The sequence below is a fragment of the Vidua macroura genome, chromosome 1 (genome assembly GCF_024509145.1).
Source record: "Vidua macroura isolate BioBank_ID:100142 chromosome 1, ASM2450914v1, whole genome shotgun sequence".
Lineage (NCBI taxonomy): Eukaryota > Metazoa > Chordata > Aves > Passeriformes > Viduidae > Vidua > Vidua macroura.
Window position 1 is genome coordinate 114,452,594 of NC_071571.1, and position 20,295 is coordinate 114,472,888.

Consider the following 20,295-nt stretch of genomic DNA (forward strand, 5'->3'; position numbering starts at 1 on the left):
ATGCACAGCAGTGGTATCTGAGGCTGGGAAAGTTTCATCAATGGGTAAAAGACATCAAGGCTTCTAAACATTTGGCATATTAAAAAAAATGAATTACCCTATGTGTGCAACTTCTTAAACCACTTGTGACTCAGTTGACTTAAGAAACAAGACTGCATCAAACTGCAGACAGAACTGAATTCCCATTTAGCTGAGGGTGAAAAATTCAATTATTAAAAAAAGCATTGCATCATAGGTTGTTTCTCTGGCTTGCCTTTTTTATGCATTAAACCTGTCCTATAGATTTATGTTATTTACACATTCGACACTGGGCAGTACTCAACTATGGTAATACTATTCTTGAAGAACAAGGCACATTAGAAAACTAATTTTAAAAGTCAGTAAATCAACTAATAAATTTAACAACCAGGTAAGAATGCAACTTGACAAAATGACATTCTGTTTTCCACAGATCAACTGTCTTAGATTTATTTAATCAAAGATATGATACAGTTACAAGCCCATGCATTTCATAAAAATCTGAACTTAAAATTTTTATGGAACAAAAATTTAAATAAAGCATATACAGATGTTTCTGGGTATTCAACTGGACTGGTTAGTCTAGAGAAATATTATTTGAAACATATGAGCAGAAGCATTGAGATTTTCATGTGGTTGCTTATTTCTTCCTCTTCCACTCCAGAAGATAAATCACAGCTGAATAACTCTATGGATTAAATCCTAGGCATAAGCTCATACCTGAACTCATACTTGCACTTCCCATTGGTTACATATTTATAGTAAATCCCTTTTATACTGTTATTAAAAATAAAATAAATAAGACTACATTTTAAAAATGTAGGCAGTATAACTACTAAAAAATGTCATTTATGCATTTAATATGCTGACGAAATTAAAATTTCTGTCTACTTAAACTCATTTTTATGATTACAAGGTAATTCTTGTAATTCCCAAATGCTTTTGAAAATTACTACCTCTCATAGAAAATTTGGGTATTGTTACATAATGAAACCGCTGGAGAAATCATAGAGAAGATGCAACAGATTAACATGAAATAAATATTAGATAGCATTTAAAAAGCACACAAATACTTCAAACACATACAGTTTCAAATCTTTATTGTTTTAAAATTCTACATGTCTTTTACAATTACAATAATTTGTTACTTAAATGACTCTTGTATGGTTAATGTACAATGAGTTTTTTCCTGAAACTCAACCATGAAATACAATTTCATCAATATGATTTTTCTAAATAGATTAATACAAGACTTCTGTTTTGTTGGGAAGAACAAGTGCTCCACCTTGAATAAACAGCACAGGTGTCTTCCCTTCAGAATCTGTGTGATCAATCCATCGAAAGTGCTTTTGAAGATTGCAGATCTAACTGTGACTGATTTTCAAAATCAGTCCATCAAATTACAAGGGTTTTTTAACATTAAAGAGCATTTTCATGTAATGAAACAAGCTGCAGTAGTTATTTTTATTCATCTACTGAGGCAAACTCATGTTGAAGAAAAATTATATGATTATCTGCATGCAATGAACACCCTCTTTAAATAGTTGATGAATTTTACACATATAAAGAATCTGTTAAAGAGTGCAAGTACTTTGATAATGATTTCACAAAAGGACATATGCTGGTAATAATGGTAACTAACATTTAACATCTAAATACAAGCTAATGTATATTTAACAGGCAATTAACATGGCAAACAAACCATGTTTCATGTGGTTGCCCTTAGAGAAAATGAACTCATTTGGTCCACATTCTTATAGTTATTTGGGTAAAAAAATCGAAGCAGTTAGGGCCAGAGTTTTTGATGAATTTCTAAAATGTCACCTGTTAAAAAGTAAAAGCAGTACATCAATGACGTATCTTGTCACATGACCTCAGTATAAAAAGATGGCCTGGTATTTGGAGCGACGAACGAGCACTGAAGGACAAGTCAAAAAAGAATGGAGACAGAATGAACTAAAACTTTGTTGTGTTATACTTTCTTGTTCCATGGTACTGCTTTCACTCTGTAGAATTTTGTACCTAAAGGAACTTTGAATCTGTTTTGTGCCTACAAAAAAAGAAAAAAAAAATAAAACTTGGAATTATTCTATTGATTTTTGTATTTTTAAGTTCAAACTGATTCCCACTATTCAGGAGACCCTTAGGAGTCTGGCAGGGCTCTGGACAGTGTGGATGCAAATACCCAACCCACTGCTCACTCAACTCTTCTGGCTCCCCTACTCTTGCTATTCACTGACTCAAAAGGAAAGCAGGAATAGCAGAACTTAGGGAAATTTTCATCTAACTTCTTATGCAGAAAGAATTTGTCACAATTGTTAAAAATACTAAAATATACTTTCCTCTCTATTAATCACAGATAATTTCTCATTACTATTTTCTTACCTTTTTTGCCTGGCAATACTCCTTTTCCATCACTTTTCCTAGCACCCATGGTCTCCTAGATGCACCCGATGCTAAAGAGAAAATGTATTTAATATTTTGGATAAGCAACTACAGGTACCAGGATATTACATTATATTTTCATTAAAAGCAGATTTTTTTTAAACTCAGTTTAAATAAACAAACATTAAGCAAGGTCAGATTTAAATGCAACATTTTGGTGGCCCTTAGAACAATAATTTGCAGTGCCTGGGCCAACATCAATTTTAACCTATCACATATACAATTACTGTTCTGAATTTCACTTTCCCCACTTCCCTGATGCAGGAATAGAATCAAGACATAACTTCCTGAAGCAGTGAGACAGAGACAAATGTGTCTCTCAGGCAGTTGATAAATTTTCATGCTTGTTTTACCTGCAGTTTTCTTAGATTTGAGATTAACTCTATTCAGCAATTGGTAAGGACCAGAGCAAGCTAAGTCCATTTGAAAGCAGGTCAGTAAATTAAGTACTCACAGTAACGTACAAACTGACATGGCTTTTACCTTATATATGTAAAAAAACAGTAAGAAAAGTCTACCATTTTTCACATAGCTATGTATGCACTACTAATGTAGTTCAGGATGTATTACATCAGGATGTATTACATCTGGAAGTAAGACAGGCATTTTCTCCTTAGGTTTCACAGATGACACACGGCACAGATCCTCCAGTAAACTCAGTTAGGGCTTAGTGGTCTTCTGGAGACTACACAATTATTCAAGATCTGTCATCTTTCATCATAACTGCAATCTACAGTGAGTCTGCTCAGGGAAATTATTTGACAGCTTGTGACACGCAGTAATATAGAAACTTTCACTGATAAGTTAGAATTAATACAAATTTTCTTTGATGCATAATCTTTGACGTTTTTACAAAGTTGGGAGCACAGGTGGGTTTGCTAAAAACATGATAGTTTAAAGACATTTCAATTAATCCACTTCATGCAGACCTCATGGTTTAGTGCAAAGCATTGTTATTTTTCCTCATTTAAAAAGATTTCAATTTAGCCAAGTTTAGATAGCTGGCAAAAAAAAGCCAACAAAAAGCCTTGAAATCTAAGGGAGGAAGAAAAGTAAATGTGTCATCAACTTGAACATAAAGAAATACAGGAAGTCTTCTCTGAAAATTGATAATAAATATCAGTTTAATTTGGTGGAAGAACTATGAGCAAAAATATTACTTGCACACTCCCATATACTATTGTCTACATATTTTTATTTATTATTTATGCTGAGTAGTTAAAGCAGCCTGATGGGAATGTTAACATACTCTGCGTACTAAATTGGCATATTCTCCCCCTTTTTTTTCCCCAGCTTACTTTGAAGATGCAGATATTTTTCCCCAATTTTCCAAGATATTAACATCTATATAAATTTTTAATTAAAAATGTTCTGCTTTGAAAAATATTTTGCATCAGAACAAGTAGCAAAAGCCACAAAGATAACTGACAACTATTACTTGCTTCTTGTATTTATCATATACATACTTATGAAAATCACTTAGTGTTAGAAAGTTAAGACTGTTAGTTGTAAGAGGAGACAATAATTAGAAAAAATCTGACACTTACCACACTCACCTGGTTTGAGATCCAGCGCAGCAAGGGACTCTGAGTGCAAGAAATACAAGGTTGGACTGACAGTAAACAACACGTAGTTGTCATGCCTTTCATCCAAGATAATGAGTACCAAATCGCCAACCTGAAAACTAGGGGGAAAAAAAAAAAAATCACAGAACTTAACTAAAAAAAAAGCACAGAAGCTTAAAACTACATTAATTACACTACATTTTTTTCCCCATGTATTGCATGAGACAGACTAAGCTGAAGAGCAGCAGACATTTCCACATGCTATGCCAACTCATATACATTTCCTATTTTCTGAAGACTCCAAAAGCAGGCTACCTTTAAAAAGTGTTTTTGAAATGTTCTGCACCCTTCAGCTCAAATTCTTTTTCTCAAAAGAACTGTCAGTTTTTCTTTAAAACATAATCAGAAATACCTAACTAAATGCTAGTGTTTCAATTTTGTATTATTTTTATTCACTGGTATTTAAGGTAACCATCACTGTAGTGGTGTTTACAAACATTATTTTGTTGTTTCAAACTGAAGCAAATTTGAACACAGAAAAATACAGCAAGAACATTTATGCAGCTTTCAGTCTTAAAATTTTAAGCACAGAAGATAAAGAAGGGATGAAGTGCTCATCTTTGATCAAATGATGAAAAGCCAAAGAAACGCTGTGGCGACTGTACGTAAAATGTTTTAAAACTCTGCTTCTTTGTGACACCAGGGTAACACAAAAAGCCAAGTTCTCATGCGAAGTTTCAGCAACAGAATTCAAAGAACAACTTTTGTCTCCAAACTTCTTGTTCCACTATGTAAAGTATTGCAAATGAATTTTTACCTATTAATGAAATGAAGTCTAAAATAGCTACAAATTAAGCATTAGATCACGAGGGAGTTCTAAGAATAAATATTACTACTCCTCTGCGGATGAGGGAAGAAGTGAAAAGAAAGTGAAAAACTTCTCCACAGAAGGAGACTACAGATACACAGACAGTCAATTGAGTAAATCTAGAGAATTTTAGGTCATCATCTTTAAAGTTCATTTTTGGATTAAATAAACAATACTCCAAACTCTTCTGCCTGGATTTACTATGAAGATAGGCTATATTGACTTTAAAACATCTCTACTGGACAGATGAATTCTTCTTTCATACCATTTTCCTCCTCAAAAAGGACACTTGACAATTTTCAGATGCTAGAGGGAAAAAAAATTCTTCACCTGCTGGTCTCATTACAGCAAAAATGGAAACTGGTCTAATTCAGAAAACATTATCAGAAAAATCTGTGCAGGTTTTCTTTCTCAAAAGATTTTTTAATATTACTAAAGTAATTTATAAGCCTAATATTAATTAAGAAGTTGTCTGTAGCTATCGCATTTTACAAGAATACTTTTTTTCCAGCTACAATTCTACATGCAGCTACAAACAGATTAATACCTAACAAAATGCTTGAGTTAATTTTATTTTATTCTGTTAGAGTAAGACAAGAACTTGGAAGACTCCAGGAAGGTAAGATTTATTTTGAAATATAATACAGCACTATGCATATTCAGGATGAATAGACTTCCTTTTTCTTAGACTTCAAGGTTACAGATAAACAAAAAAGTCATCTAAGAAAAGCCTCAGAATTCTAGAAATGCCATGAAATACTGAATTCAAGAAAGTCACTGACAGAATTCAAAAAGGCCATTTCATTGCTTATAAAAAGATTTTATAAAATTTGATTTATGCTCAGCTGGGATTGTTCAATAGCTGATGGCTAAATTATAGCGATCTATGCATCTTTTCACCACAGAGCAAGAACAGAAGAATTATAACATTAACTATACACTTATTTTATTGAAAGCATATCCATCTGTTTATATGAAAATTACCATGTACTTACTCTCTAATTGCTATTTTTTCAGAATGTCTTGAGGATACTGATGACATGCTTTGGGACATCTATAAAAAGAGAAAAGCTACAAAGTACTGGCAAGCTATGATGAAATGTACATTGCAGATAAAAATATGACAAGATGATTTTTCATTGATTTCAAACAGTGCCTAGTCTTGCAGATTTTATATTCACTCAGAAAACCCATCATACTTTTGTGATCCTGTTCTATAGTGGGTTTGTTTGCTTGTGATTCGGTTTTGGTTTTTATTACTCTACTTTTTTTAAAGAAATACCTTTGATTATAAAAGTTCTTGCATAACTAACTTCTCCCTCATTATTTAAAACTGGGAAGAGCTTTTCATATCAGTGCCAGTGAAGATTTATTCTGGGCATACACAAGACCTATGATAAAACTATCCATTCTAACAGAGAAGTCACTGGCACTAGAAAAGGCTGATGGTAGAACACCACAGACTACATGTTTATCACAATTAAACTCTAGATGTTGAGCTCAACATAGTCTCTCAGTTTTTCTACAAACTGTCACAAAATCTAAAGTTTATTGTAATCAACACGGCAGCACTCCCTGGAACAAAACTGTAGGCAGATTTACTAAGACCGAACAAAGGTTCGATTCTGTAAGGTTTTGGACATAAGAATTATCTCCTATATGTATATTTGTTTTTAATTCTGTTTACATTAATATAATACGGGCATGTGGACCAACTCCAATAGGACAAACTAGACCTAAAAATAAACATAAGCACACACAAAGTTTCTACAAGAACTGTGATAACAAGAAATGACAATGGGTAATTAATGCTACTTCTATCTCCAAAGGAATACCTATCCCATATGCAGGCAACTAGCTGGGGAAGCTGTTCAGATGTAATTGTATCAGTTCCATTGCCCTCTGGTAACCTCCTTACAAAACACAATTCGTAATTGCTCCACAGAAACTCTGACTAGAGGTCCTAGGAGTTTTTCCATCCATTCCTACTTCCTGGACCATTTCTACATGCCATTCAAATCTAGATTGCTCACACTTAAAGTTTAGCATGTGATTTTTCAGCTGTAACTCAAATATTGTTCCCTACAGTGAATTTCCTTCCTATTGTCAATCTTGCCCTGCCTTCCCCAGAGCCTGAAGCCTATTCACAGCTCATTTTCTTAATTTCTTCAAAGAATGGGTGCAAATTGAATGCAGTATGTGACAGAAAGCTCTCAAATTCTGATGACACCTTCAGCAGTTTTCTTTACAGGATCCAACTTCAGATTTTAATTTTTATTTTTTATTAATTCAAAAAAATTTTAGAGGCTACCTTTCTTTCTTGAAAAACTTGCAGCTAGCATGAAATTTGTCAAATTTGCTTAGACTGTACACAAAAGTGTTTGAGATTTCTCTTCAGATATACAGACCAGATATTTTCTTGCTATTTTTTCAAACTGGAGTAAGTGTTAAATGAAAACACAAAATAGCTTGATTTCTGTATTTTTCCTTAACTTCTAACTTCAAGAAAAACAGAACAAATTAGAATGTTAAGAAAAATTACATTCAAACCTAGTAAGGAACATTTTATGAATACAATTGTAATAGCCTTTACACAGAAAAAAATGGTTCCCTTTCTCAGTACCTAATTTACTGTAACAAAAATTCTGTAATAACATTCCAAGTATTAAAAGAAGATCCTTTTTGTTCCTTGTAGAAGTAACCCACAAGTTCTTCTGCAAAAGCCATTGACCTATGAAGATTTTCTTTTTCATACAGAATGCCTTCTGCATTATCTGCATTATCTTCCTTATCTGCAGTACCTCAATGGAAATAAACACTGGTATTGAAGTGTTGATGTATATGTCAATTTTAGAAGTCCATTTAAAAGAAGGGGAAGAGGGAGAGAAGGATGAAGAGACAAATAATAAACTTATCTATGTAAAAACTCATGTTATAAGTAAGGAATTGAAAATATATGAAGTTCCATTTAGAAATTAAATTTGAATTGCTTTAGAGACCAATGAACCGCCAATTTCTTCTACATAGCTTTGTATCAATCATAACAAGAATAATCTGTTTGTCTCATACACACTGTTTCTTCCATTTTATTTTACTCCAACATGACAAGAGTTCGATTCAGGAAATCTACAGAGATGTTTAGAAAACAATCTGGATGTATTTTGAGTTTTATTGTAAAAACTACACTTAAATAAATTCTGTGTACTTTACTGACATTCTGAATTAAAAACAATACTTTAAAAATTTTACTTTTAGATGTCTTGCAATCCTTTCTTACACCTGGTATGAAGTCTAACTTCCCACTACAGAGGTATCAGTTCCTACCAAACTTTTAGGTGTCACCTGTCACTTAAAGAAAGTGTGATCTCCATGGCCAGTCCAACCAAAGGATGTGCCTGTTTCCTATACACACAGGAATTTTTTAAGACTTAAAATTGAGACCTGATAGCACAGATAAAGTGGGAATAAATAAAAGGAGAAGAATTTATACTACAGGAATCAAGGGCACTCTGACACTAAATTATTTTTCGTTCCATAGGCATTTACTGTAGCATTTCATATGGTGGCTGCCTGCATTTCCAGCTACTTGGCAGAATTACAGTTTCACACCTTACAAAGGTGGCAGGTGCAGTTTTCCCAAAACAATCTGTAAGTTATTGTTAACACTCCCAATTATGCTTAAAGTGCAGGCATATTTATATTCTTGTAAACTGGCCTTCAATCTACTGCTGCTGAAAACTGAGTCATGGTGCCCTGGAAATTAACACCCCATGATCCCAAGTCTGGATGGTCAGTATTCTTTGGGAAGAAGTCACTCTCCAGTCCTGTGAATCTTTTTCCATGAGAAGACTAAGCTTATGTACCTCTGGAAGGTTATCAGGTTACCTATTCACCACTTGCCTTAACACGTAAAATATGTTTTAGATTTATAAAAAAACATTCTTCGATTTTGACAAACACAACATTTTTAAGCTTTTCTTATTTTTGCATGAAGCTTAAAGAATGGATTGCACAAATACTTACCAATCTTTGATTTAATCTCTTATTTTCCTCTTCTTTCAACTGCAAAGTCTAAAAGAAAATCTTAATCTCATTAACTGAATATTATACTTCATACAGTACAAAGATTTTTTTAAAAGTTCTGATATGACTAGAGCCCAACTAATTGTACAATACTACAGTTCTAAAACAATTATCAAAACATCTTTTGAACAAAGACGTGCAAAAAACCCCTTGAAGTCTAGGAATTATCCTAGTGCTACAAATCCCCATGCTAACATTTTACCTGTATAGTCTTACTTCTCTTGCAGAAAAACATGTCAATGATAGAACAACAAAAGAAATGTAATATATTACTATGTTAAAGCTTCTACCCATGACAAATCTTTTGTAATCAAATGACAGAAAAAAGCACATATGTGCTCATAGTCAGAAACACCCAGGTAGTTGCTTCACAGAGTGTCACAATCCATTAACAGAAAGCATTCCTGTTCTTTATTTGGTTCCATATTTCAGTCCAAGTGATCCTAGAAAGCTGGAAGCTAATGACACCTTTTTTTTTTTTTTAAATAAAAGGTCAACTTCAAAATAACAACTGAGATGAAGTTAGATATGGCTGGACAGTTAAAAATTACTAGAATCTGAAACACTCCAGTGTAACTACTAGAGGTTAATCTCACATTTTACCAAGAATACAGTCTATGAGGAGAAATTACCTATTTTTATGAGAAATTGGTAAATCAATCTTAAATCCTGTCCAGGTGTTTTGTATTTCTTAATTAGAAAAAGTAATTGTAACTTTTTTTTTCTATAGAAATTCTCTGTATCAATGATCTGTCACTCCAGTGAAGAGTGACGGATCAGTCACTCATACTAAAGCCCACATAAACATAACAAGGACAGGCCAAGAGTAATGTTTTAATAGTTATCTTGAATTACTTCACTGAATCACAGTGATTGATCCAAAAGTACAATGAAAAATGATTCCCTGAAATCAAATTTATAATCCCTGCAGACACTATATTGTATCAGAGTATATAACTGACCACAGCACAACTTCACGCGTACATATTTTTAAGTACTTAGTTGTAACACTTAACCTCACAAACAATCTACTCACTCTTTCGAGCAACATTATCCTCTGCTTTTCTTCAGACATATGAACATTTTCACTAAAAGAGAAAGAGAATGGACAGGTTAAAAACTATCTTTTTTTAATAATGAAAAATTGTCTTTCCCACACCCACCTGCTATCTTCACTCAGTGAAAAGTGTTATATATTTGTTGGCACAGAGGGAGCAGCATAGAAAGACTCACTAGGAATCGGCATCAATATTTCTGGCTGGTGTTTTGGATTTTTTTTTTCCTTGTCTTTAAACCAAGGGGGTTCTTTGTTGCAACAAGCCAGTGAATTTTCAGCCATTGATTAGTTTATCAAGCTACGTCGGGGCATTTCTTGGTATTCTGCATTGTTTTCAAGACACCAGGATGAAAGATACAGTCCCACATGCTTTGACAGTTAACCCCTGATATTGTAATTCAGCTCTATTATGTCTCATTTTCCTAGTCTAGCTCAAAGGCTACTGAGGAGTAGTTTGAAGTGCCCTGGTACTCTCTGGTAGAGACACTAATGTGAACTTGCTACTTGTTGCTGCTCATCTGTGAGATAAACTGAGTACTGGGGCATGATAAAATAAATGTTAACATCCCAAGTAATTGCTTAAGAACATAACAGTAATTCCTAAAATAGTTATAACGTACTTTAAAAGCAGTTTAAATAGACAAGAAACAATGTACTTTCTAGTCCAAACTCATTTGGTTGAGAAAATGGACAAGTTTTGGGATGAAATATGCTATAAATCCAATCAAAATAATCAGAAAAGCTAACAGATTATAATTAAACCATACTAATCATTACTTCATTTCAGTTAAAAGGCTGTTTAGCTCTCATGTAATAGAAAGCAGTCAACAGAAACCTGTGAAAGTTTCAGTCTAATCATACATTGGGTCATAATTTTTTTGTTCACAAGTTCACCTTTTGTACATTTTTTTGTACATCTGTTTTGAGAGTGCAGGACTAGAATGATTATTATAAGAAACAGCTCTTTTTTTAAAGATGGGGTATTTTCTTGTTTATTGTCAGTGCAAGTTTAGTTTGGCAAGGACAAACTGTTTTCATCTTCACTTCCACAAAGCTGTTTAGTGCTCTGGGTATGTGATTCTGGGTTAGGCAGCATCAGTTGTGATGCACACTGACTAAAGTCAATATAAGTACATCTAACAATTTTGCTCTTATTCCTCTGATAAAAACCTTGCTCCTCTTGTGTGGTTCCCAGTCAGGTTTCTCATTTCTGTGAAAGGTATGAAGGAGAAGCCTGGGGTTCTTTAAAACGCTAGTGGCATGAAAGTGAGATGCTGCTCAAAAGATGTGTCAGTAACACGCAGCCTCCCAGTTCATTCACCATTAGGTTTCCTTCTGTTTGACTTAAGTTTTGTATACTTAGTTATATTCTTTTGCATCATGATTGTGGGACCAGGTTTCACCTTGAAGCTGCATACTTCAAAGTCATCAAACCCACATATTCCTAATGATTGTGGCACCACAATTGTATGCACATGTATGTTTAAAAGAATATTTTCAGGAAGAGGAAAGGCAGGAGGAGAGTTAAACATGCTCATCTGTACTTTACACTGCACAAGAGCACACATTTCCAGAACAAGAGCACGCTTTGAGTGTTTCTACTCTAATGCTCCATACTTACTGCACAGCCATCATACTGGTTTCCATCATGGAATCCATTCTCCCCTCAGCCCCAAAGTCAGCAACCAATCTATCTGTGTCTGTGGGCACATCAGCTGCACAGGCTCCACAAACTTCTGATGCTGCTGCCAAGTAGGTTGATGGAGAAAAATTACTACTTCTCAGTTTATTAACTTCTTCTTCAAGTTTCTTCTTCTCATCAAGTAAGCGAGCTCTATCTTCAGAAAGTGTTTCAATCAAATCTATGACACAAATAAATGGAATTTCTTTTAATTACAGCAGCACAAGGGATCAAAACCAAGCTGTAAAGAATGAAGCAGTCCTCTTACAAAAGATGAATACTTCTTCAGAACTTTGCTTACCCTTATCTTTTTCTTGCTGTTGTGTAAGCACTTTTAGTTTGTCACTAAGGTCATTAATTATGTTTTCTTTTTTCATTTTCTCTCTTGCCAGAACAGTGTTGAAGTTGGTCTGAAAACAGAAAGGAAGTATTACTGAAACAAGAAATGTACTGTAAAAAAGCACTGCAAAATAGTACAAAAGACAGCATGCATTTCAGTTTTCTACAATATAATTAAATAATAAATTAAAACTTTTTTACTTATTGCTTTGGTGAAGAGACAAAATGCCAGTATATTTTATTTTTATGTTTGTCTTTAAAATATTTTTGCAATTAATTTTATTTTTAACCCTCTCTTTCCCTCAAGCCTGATACATACAAGTAGTAAAATAATAAAGAAATAATTAAAAAAATAAGTTGATTTTTCTTTAAAATTAATACTTCATATTCCACTTAATGTAAAATAATTGAATATTCTATATTTAAAACAGCTACTTGTAGAATTCAAATTATTAAGATAAAGATGAAATGCATCCAGCTATGTTGCATACAATGAAAAAGAAAAATACCATTATCAATACACTATAAACTTAATTAAAAATACATTTCAAGTCATGCATTAATTCTTCAGTGAACAACTAATTATTGTAAAAGATACACAGGAATGCTGGTTAATAGCTTGCATGGGTGAACATAAAGAAGCCAGCATAGCCTTCAGTACCAGTCTGATAAATCTTTCAACTTCAATCCTTCTACTGACCATTGTGCCCTTCTACTCTTAGGATGCTGCTGAAGAGACAGACAAAACCTACCAACAACCATCTATTAAAATTAATTTTAATTTTTCTGTGACTTTGAAGACTGTCTTGGTATATGCCTATCAACTCTCAGTCTTAAAATACAAACTATTTGGTGGGCTATACACCTTACATAGGGCACAGCAGCCTTTGTTATATGTCTGCATAACAAAACTCTCCCACCACGAGCATAAGTGACACTTCTAAGGAAACTTTACAGAGAAAAAAAAAAAAAACACCAAAACCCAAAAAAATACAAAGGCAAGGCTAAATACACAAAATATTCAGTAATCAGCAGAGCCAGTGAAGTAAACTGTCAGCGCTGACTGATACACCCTTTTTCTGGGTTTGGGGTATTTGTTTGCTTTGGTTGGGGTCTTTTTTGGGGGGGAGATGAGTTGTTCGTTGTTTGTTGTTTTTTAAAAAAGTTCCAGCTTTCCCTGGAATTTGCTGTCAATGCCTCAGAACCCTCTCTTCCATGCTCTGCTGCAGAAATGAATACTATTAGATAATGAGGAAAATGGAATACTAAGGAATATTAGAAAAATAAATCTAATTATTACCAATCTAGGAAAAAATCTCCTATTAGATTTACTATGTAAAGCTAACTTCAGTATTAATGCTTGCAGCCCAAATGCAGTAATACTCCTTTCTTTATAGCCATCTGCAATTTTGTGTTCCCTACTCCCTGCATCAAGTGATTCATGGCATTCTTTCAACCAAGCTGGCTGATCAACACCCTTGTCCCTTTGTCCTTATTTGATCCTACCATAGCTACAGTAAAGAGAAGTGCTTAAAACAGAAAATCCTTGTTGGTGTTTAAATGCAACAAAGCTGCAGATAATAGCTGTTACTAACAGAGATTTAATTTAAGAACTTGAGACTCATCTATAGAAACTAAGAGGCTCAAGATGTTTAGAAAGGAAAAAATGAGTGGATACAGATGTAAAATAATAATCCAGTGCAACGTGATTTTTCAACAAGATAAGGAGTACATAGTGGCTTTAAGCTTATTATGCAAAATGCAACATATATTGTTTGAACCTCAAAATACTTACAAAAATACAAAAATATTAATGCTTTGAACATCAAAACACCATCTGTCCATAGTAATAAACTTTAAAAGCCAGTAAGCAGCATTCCAGATCAATTAGTATTTCAAATCATTAATTTAGTGTTGCCCAAAAATTTTTTAATACTCGGTGGTATCTTTCTGCAGTTAAAGAGATGAATGAATATAAATTCCAAGCACTTAAGCAAAAGAAGTCAAAAAACGGAATCTGGATTGCCAGTTCTTTGGTAATTGGTTTCGCCTTTTGGTCTTTTTTATTTTCAGTAGAGTTTTTTGTTTGTTTCTTTGTTTTGGGTTTTTTTTTAATGCTTAAATGTTTGATTACATTAACACATCCTATCCTGGCTTCAGACAGTCACAACAGTTTAGAATGTGGAAGTGTTACAGAGAAAACCAGAAAACTGTACTCTAACTTCAAAGCAGTGAAAGTGAAAGCAATTCTCATGGGAGCAAAAATTATTTTTAGAAAATTTGCTTTACCTGCTGCTCTGCAGTGAGCGATGTTCTGATGTTCTGCATTTCTTCATTCTTTCTTTTCTCTTGTTCTTCAAGTTGCTCTAAAAACTTCATTTTTTCTTCCTGAAGCTTCTCCTGAAGTTCAGCAACTAAGTTTGATTCAGCAGATGATTCAGCAGGAGGACTTAAAAGAAAATGTTTAGACTTTAAATGTGCAGCATATACCCCCCACAATACACACCAATGTCAGATGTTCATTTCAAAACATTATTTCTGAAATATTTAATAAATACTATATTACAATTAAGCCATTACTAACTTCAATTCTACTTTTTAATCATAAGCATCTCACCAATTTTTGCTCTTGGGCATTCTGTGTTTTTAGTGTAGTATGCTGGCTCTAACTGAAGTTTTGTTGTGGGGGAGGACTTCTGTTTATACTTTTACTAATGTAACAGAAAGTGTGGAAAGTGGTAAAAAGAAACAACTGTCAACTCCAAAAAGATACTTATGTCAAAATGCAAAGCCTTCAGAAATATCACATGAAGAAAACAATTCAGCGGCAAATCTGATGCTAAGGAATCCAGATGTGAAATTCAAAACTCTGGACTGCAGAAGGTGGGGGACAGCAGTAATCATCGAAGGACGGAAACCATCAATAGTCACAAAGGCAGGATAATGACCTTAAATGGCCTTGAAACAATGTTACATAGGCCAAGTATTTTTCACCACTGAAGCAAAAACTAACTACATTCTTCTGTGTTTTGGCTTGAGATACCAAGAACAGCCCTGAAGAACTTTATAATAGAGAAATTCCTTTGATGGGCAACAATTGTGAAAAATTGTATTATTTTAAATTTCCATTATTCATTTGCACCAGAATTTAAACCATATTGATATTAAAATTAATCATATTTAAACCCAAAGCTCTTAGCTGAACTAAAATAAAGCAGGAATTATTGGCCTCTCAGACAGATTGTCTGGACTACTGCTTGCAAATGACAGCCAAGTAAAGGATATTGTTGTTCTGCAAAAGATGTTAGCACATTACCAGTTTTTACACCTCATCACTGTACCAGGCAGTAAGTTTAAATATTTAATCTGAAAAGGTCTTGTCAACTACAGGAACAGTGACAATGCCTAACTTTATTGTTTTCAAGATACCAAAAGCACGTATCTTCAGATGCTTTGCTTTTGCTTTGCAAGCAAACACTTGCACTGCTCTAAGATGAGAAAGGATGTACTTAACAATACTGCTACTTTTCTACCACATGGGCATATACTGAATATACAAACTATTATGCAGCAGCTAAGCACTCAAAAAGCCCATAAGAAGCTCTAAATAAGAGCTCTGAAAGCCAATTGAAGTTCTCAGAGTGCCTAAACAGCCTCTGACATTCTAGAAGTCAGAAGTAAAATAAGCAAAGAAAGTCATGAAACGTTCAGGCAAATCCTTTGTTGTGCCACTGAGAAAACATTTTCGTGCTTGATTAAATTTCAATTTATTTCTAAATGAAGCCTAGTTAAGAGAGAGAGGACATATACTCTGTGAAGCTCCACTACATATGGTGGTCTGACAGAAGTGGCTGGACAATACCAAGACTGCAAGATACCAAAGCAGTAATTCCATCTTCAAAGCAGTTGGGATTCCTATTCTACTTCTAACATTCTTTACAGTATTTTATATATATATATGTAAACTAACCAGAAAAATGTTTCAAAATGCTTAACAACAAATCATTAAAGATATTCTGGTTTTCTCTACTGTTTTACACTACTACATAGTGCAGAAAGAGTAAATGAAACTACAAATGCCTTGCAGTTTTATTCTCTTTCTTGATCAAAATGACTTGATTTTCAGACACACCAAACCATGTTAATTTTTATACTGTGGTAACGCATGGATAGCAAACATTTCTTTGTTGCCTCTTAATATTTTTGTTAGTTTTCATCGAAGTTTAAAACCTAAATTCCTGACACCAGTGCAATACTCAGGTCAAATTTAACAATCCCTCTCTCTGTCTGTACCTTCTGAATGGCTATGCAACATTATTCTTGCAGAAAACAACAAACATATAGTCACATGCCAAATAAAAGTTTCTACCATTACAAGTTAACTGTTAAACAATGAGTGAGGATAACAAATCAACTTGAGTTACTGACACAGCTTGGGGTTTTAGGAATTCAAAAATCAAATAAGTAAATAGTGTCTTTGAAATATTAGGACAGATTTACTTAACATACATGCCCTTTGGAGATAAAATATAGTATTATCTTGATTCCTAGAGAAAAAAATTAACAGCAGAATAAAGGCATAAAAAGAAGCCTTAAGAGGCAAAATATATTTCAATGTAACACTAAAAATTTAATTACTTGACAGAACGTGTAACGAACTAACAGCACTTCTTTAGATTGAAGCAGATAATATTTCTTTGAAATACATTATCTGTTTTATCCTGTTTGGATAATACACACAGCTGTGATCAAGTTCAAATTTAAGTGTAGGTGGATTTTAAGTCTGATGACACAGCTACTTCTTTTTCCTGTTCAGTCAAGTTCTTAAAATTTCTACAATGCATTAATACACAGAAAAGAACACATAATTTATCATTTTTCTTCTCATCACACCATATTTCATTAAGAGAATATTTTCTTCAATTAAGAAGGGCTGATCTGGAGTTTCTTATATCCCAATCTTAATTCAAAGAAGCGGTATTATCTTATGCATTTCTTTTACACTGACAAGCAAACATAGGCACTAACACAACATCACGTAATGATGGATTTGCTTGCATGTGAAAATCCTGAGGCAGTAGACAATTCCAGTGAAGCAGATATTCCCATTTCCCTTGGACTATGCTGTTGGACTCTGCATGACCTCCCCTCCCTATGTTTTTTTTTAACAGTACATTGATACTCAAAATTTAAAAGCTAATTTAAATCTGTACACATTTTTTGCAGTATTCTTGCTTTTATGTCAATTCTGTCCATTTTATTCATCTTTTCCCATTTCACATACTTGGTATAGCCTAATATCTGGGAAAAAATTCCTCTATGAAGATATTTCACAAACAAGATCTATCTTCTGCATTGATTCACACCACAAGAACATAAATGATAAATGCTAGCATTTAAATAAAACACTGTTGTTAGTCACATGGAAAAAATTTACTATTTCCATTCTATAACAACATAAACTAGGCTGCTGGCAGGCATTACAAACTCATAAGTACATAAGATACAATTGAAAGAATAATTCTACACATTCTTGGCTACGGAAAAATATATTTTTAAAATCGAAAATCTCTGCAGAAATTAACAAAGAAAAATGGTGATGTTAGGATGTTCTTTAAGATTATGTTGCACTCTTGTGTTTCATTATGAAGCTTAAACTGAAGACCCTGAAACAGGTAAGTGGGGCAGCAAAAGTCATTGGAAGTCCATGTAGCTATGGGACAGCTCTCAGTCAATCCTGTAAAAATTCCCACACAAGTTTTCATGCCACCATTATCACCAACCTGGTGTACAGTTAGCCAATAAAGAAAGTTATCAGGCTACCTAAAAGCCAGCCATTGCATGGCCCCACAGTGCTAGCAGAGCAAAGATGGGAAAAAAGAGATGGGCTGAGACAATCAAAATTGAAATTTCAAGTAACTTGCTACTGTGGAAACACTCCTTCAACATGACTGAAATATAAAACCTTCACTGGTGTCTTGAAATAATCCTGTATAACATATTTTACAATCCTTGAGATTAACTACAGACATGGGAACACCGCTGCCTATAAAATGGAAACAATTTGAAATGTGAATATAGAAATCAATACAGATAAACTCTATTACAAATACAACAATTTTAGTTACTGCAAAGCATATCATGAATACACCATATTGATTAAAATACTAGGAAAACACAGTAACAATTCTTACAGTACCTCCTATTCACTTGCATCTCAAGTTGCAGTATTTTTTCCAAAAGCCCTTTTTCAGCAGCTTCCCTCTGTAATTCCAACTCTTTACAAGCAGTTTGTACTGCATCCTCTTTTTCACAATTGAGCTTCTGAATGAGCAACTGCCTGTCTTGTTCTTGGTTAGATATCAACAGTTCTTTCTCTTCCTTTAGCTTATGGATAATAGCTTCATATTTTTCCTGCTGCTCACAGAGAGACAATTTTTCTGTTTTTTCCTTCTCTAGGGCAGTCATTTCCAATTCCAACTTACTTTGCAATTCTGTTATTTGCACTGAAAGTCTTTTTTCTGCCTCAGCCGTTTTTTGATGAAGAAGTGTTACTTTATTTAATTCAGTTCTAAGCAAATTTGATTCTTCTTCATACCTATTTACTAGCTCAGAAATACACTGATCTTTCTCAATTGTCATCAGAGTCCTTAATTCTGATAAACCCACTTGATATTCATCACTGCTGATTTGTATTTTATTGTTTAATTTATCTATCTCCTTTCTTAAGCTTTCAGTTTCCTTGTCAATCTGACATCTTAAGGTCTCTTGTTGCTGGTTTCTGCTTTCTTCCAAAAGAAGCTTCATTTCATCAGTTTCTGCCTCTTTCAGGGCAAGTTCAACTTCTAGCTTGCACCTCAAATCAGACAGATCTGAAACCTTGAGTTGTAACTCTTCTACTTGTTGCTGTTTCTCTTGCATAACTACCTCGTGAGATTCCTGCATTTGTTCAAGTCTATGCTCGTTCTCTTTTTTTAATTTATCCAAACAGTCCTTGTGCTCAGCTAGGACCTTCTCAAATTCCTGTAAATGCCTGGCTTGTAGGTTGCTTTCCAGTTCTTTTAAATGGCTTTGCTCTAAACTCTCAAGTTCTGCCCTCAGGAGTTGTAGTTTCTCATTGTTTTCAACATGAAGTTTTTTCAAGTCTTCAAGTACAATTTCACGTGACTGCCTCAGTTCCTTGATTTCAGAATTTTGTGTCTCCATTTGGCATTCCAATTCAAGTAATTTCTGGTCTTTTTCATTCTGAAGGCAAACCACAGCTTCTTTCTCATTCTTTACTATTGCAAATTCATCATTCTTATTCTGAAGAACTTCCTCAAGACCTAACAGGTCACCTTTTAACTTTTTGATTTTCTTTTTATTTTCTTCACCATCCTCCAATAATTTATTAATTTTAGTTTCATACTCACTTTTCAAAGACTGTAATTCATTTTGATGTTTATCATTTAGTGTTTTTTCAAGTGAAAGCTTTACCTTTTCAATTGTATTTACTATTTCTAAGGAAGTACATTTTAAAGAATTAGAAAAGTCACACTGTTCTCTTTGTACAAGTGTTCTGAAATGGCAAAGATCTTCTTTTATACCTCTTAAATGTACCTTTGAGTCTTGAGCAATAACCCTACACTTCTCCACACAAACACTGAGAGAAGCATTTTCTGCTGAAACATCCTTTACACAAGAACTTGTATCTTGCATACGCCTACTGTCTATTGCATTGATAACTGAAGAATAAAGAGATTCCACCATCATTTCTGGGCTTTGTGGGTCACTTATTACATTAGGAGACACTGGATTTTCTTCTATTACAAATTCATTTACTGCGGACATAAAGTCAGATTCTGGACTCTCTGCCAATGAATCCAAGTCTAATGATCCTTGCTTAAGAGCTTGCTCCAAGTTCGGATGGGCAATAGTTTCAAAATCAAACGTGTGAGCATCAATGCTGTCTGGAGACAATTCTTCTAACGGAGCTGGGGGACACACAGGAGGACACAGGGGACCCTGAAGACTGAGTGATGGAGGAGTTCTTGAAGAGGTAGCAATTGCGATTCCTGTAGTACTTTCCATCCTTGGTGTGGTAGCAGATTGTGGTGATGCTTGACTATTGGAGGCCTACAAGTTATAAAACAAGAAATGAACACAAAGTGATAATCAGAACTGTTAATATTAAAAATTAATTCAAAACCACCAGGCAAAACAAGAACTTTAAAAAATCAGCCTTATTACTTGTAACAAT

General features: G+C 33.9%; 1 protein-coding gene across 3 annotated transcripts in view; it reads right to left on the reverse strand.

The window, feature by feature from the left end:
• Positions 1-1,101: 1,101 nt before the first annotated feature.
• Positions 1,102-20,295, reverse strand: part of RB1CC1 (RB1 inducible coiled-coil 1) — a 65,676-nt gene continuing 46,482 nt past the window's right edge. For 2 of the 3 annotated variants that reach the window (XM_053976032.1, XM_053976048.1), the window contains 10 exons: positions 18,256-20,171; positions 14,346-14,505; positions 12,019-12,127; positions 11,658-11,898; positions 10,016-10,067; positions 8,920-8,967; positions 5,892-5,950; positions 4,011-4,147; positions 2,404-2,474; positions 1,102-2,068 (listed from right to left, as the gene is read on the reverse strand). In XM_053976032.1, the coding sequence (XP_053832007.1) occupies positions 1,991-2,068; positions 2,404-2,474; positions 4,011-4,147; positions 5,892-5,950; positions 8,920-8,967; positions 10,016-10,067; positions 11,658-11,898; positions 12,019-12,127; positions 14,346-14,505; positions 18,256-20,171 (2,871 nt within the window). In that variant the 3' untranslated portion in view covers positions 1,102-1,990. The remainder of the gene's footprint in view (positions 2,069-2,403; positions 2,475-4,010; positions 4,148-5,891; positions 5,951-8,919; positions 8,968-10,015; positions 10,068-11,657; positions 11,899-12,018; positions 12,128-14,345; positions 14,506-18,255; positions 20,172-20,295) is intronic. The other variant, XM_053976040.1, reaches the window with a different exon arrangement.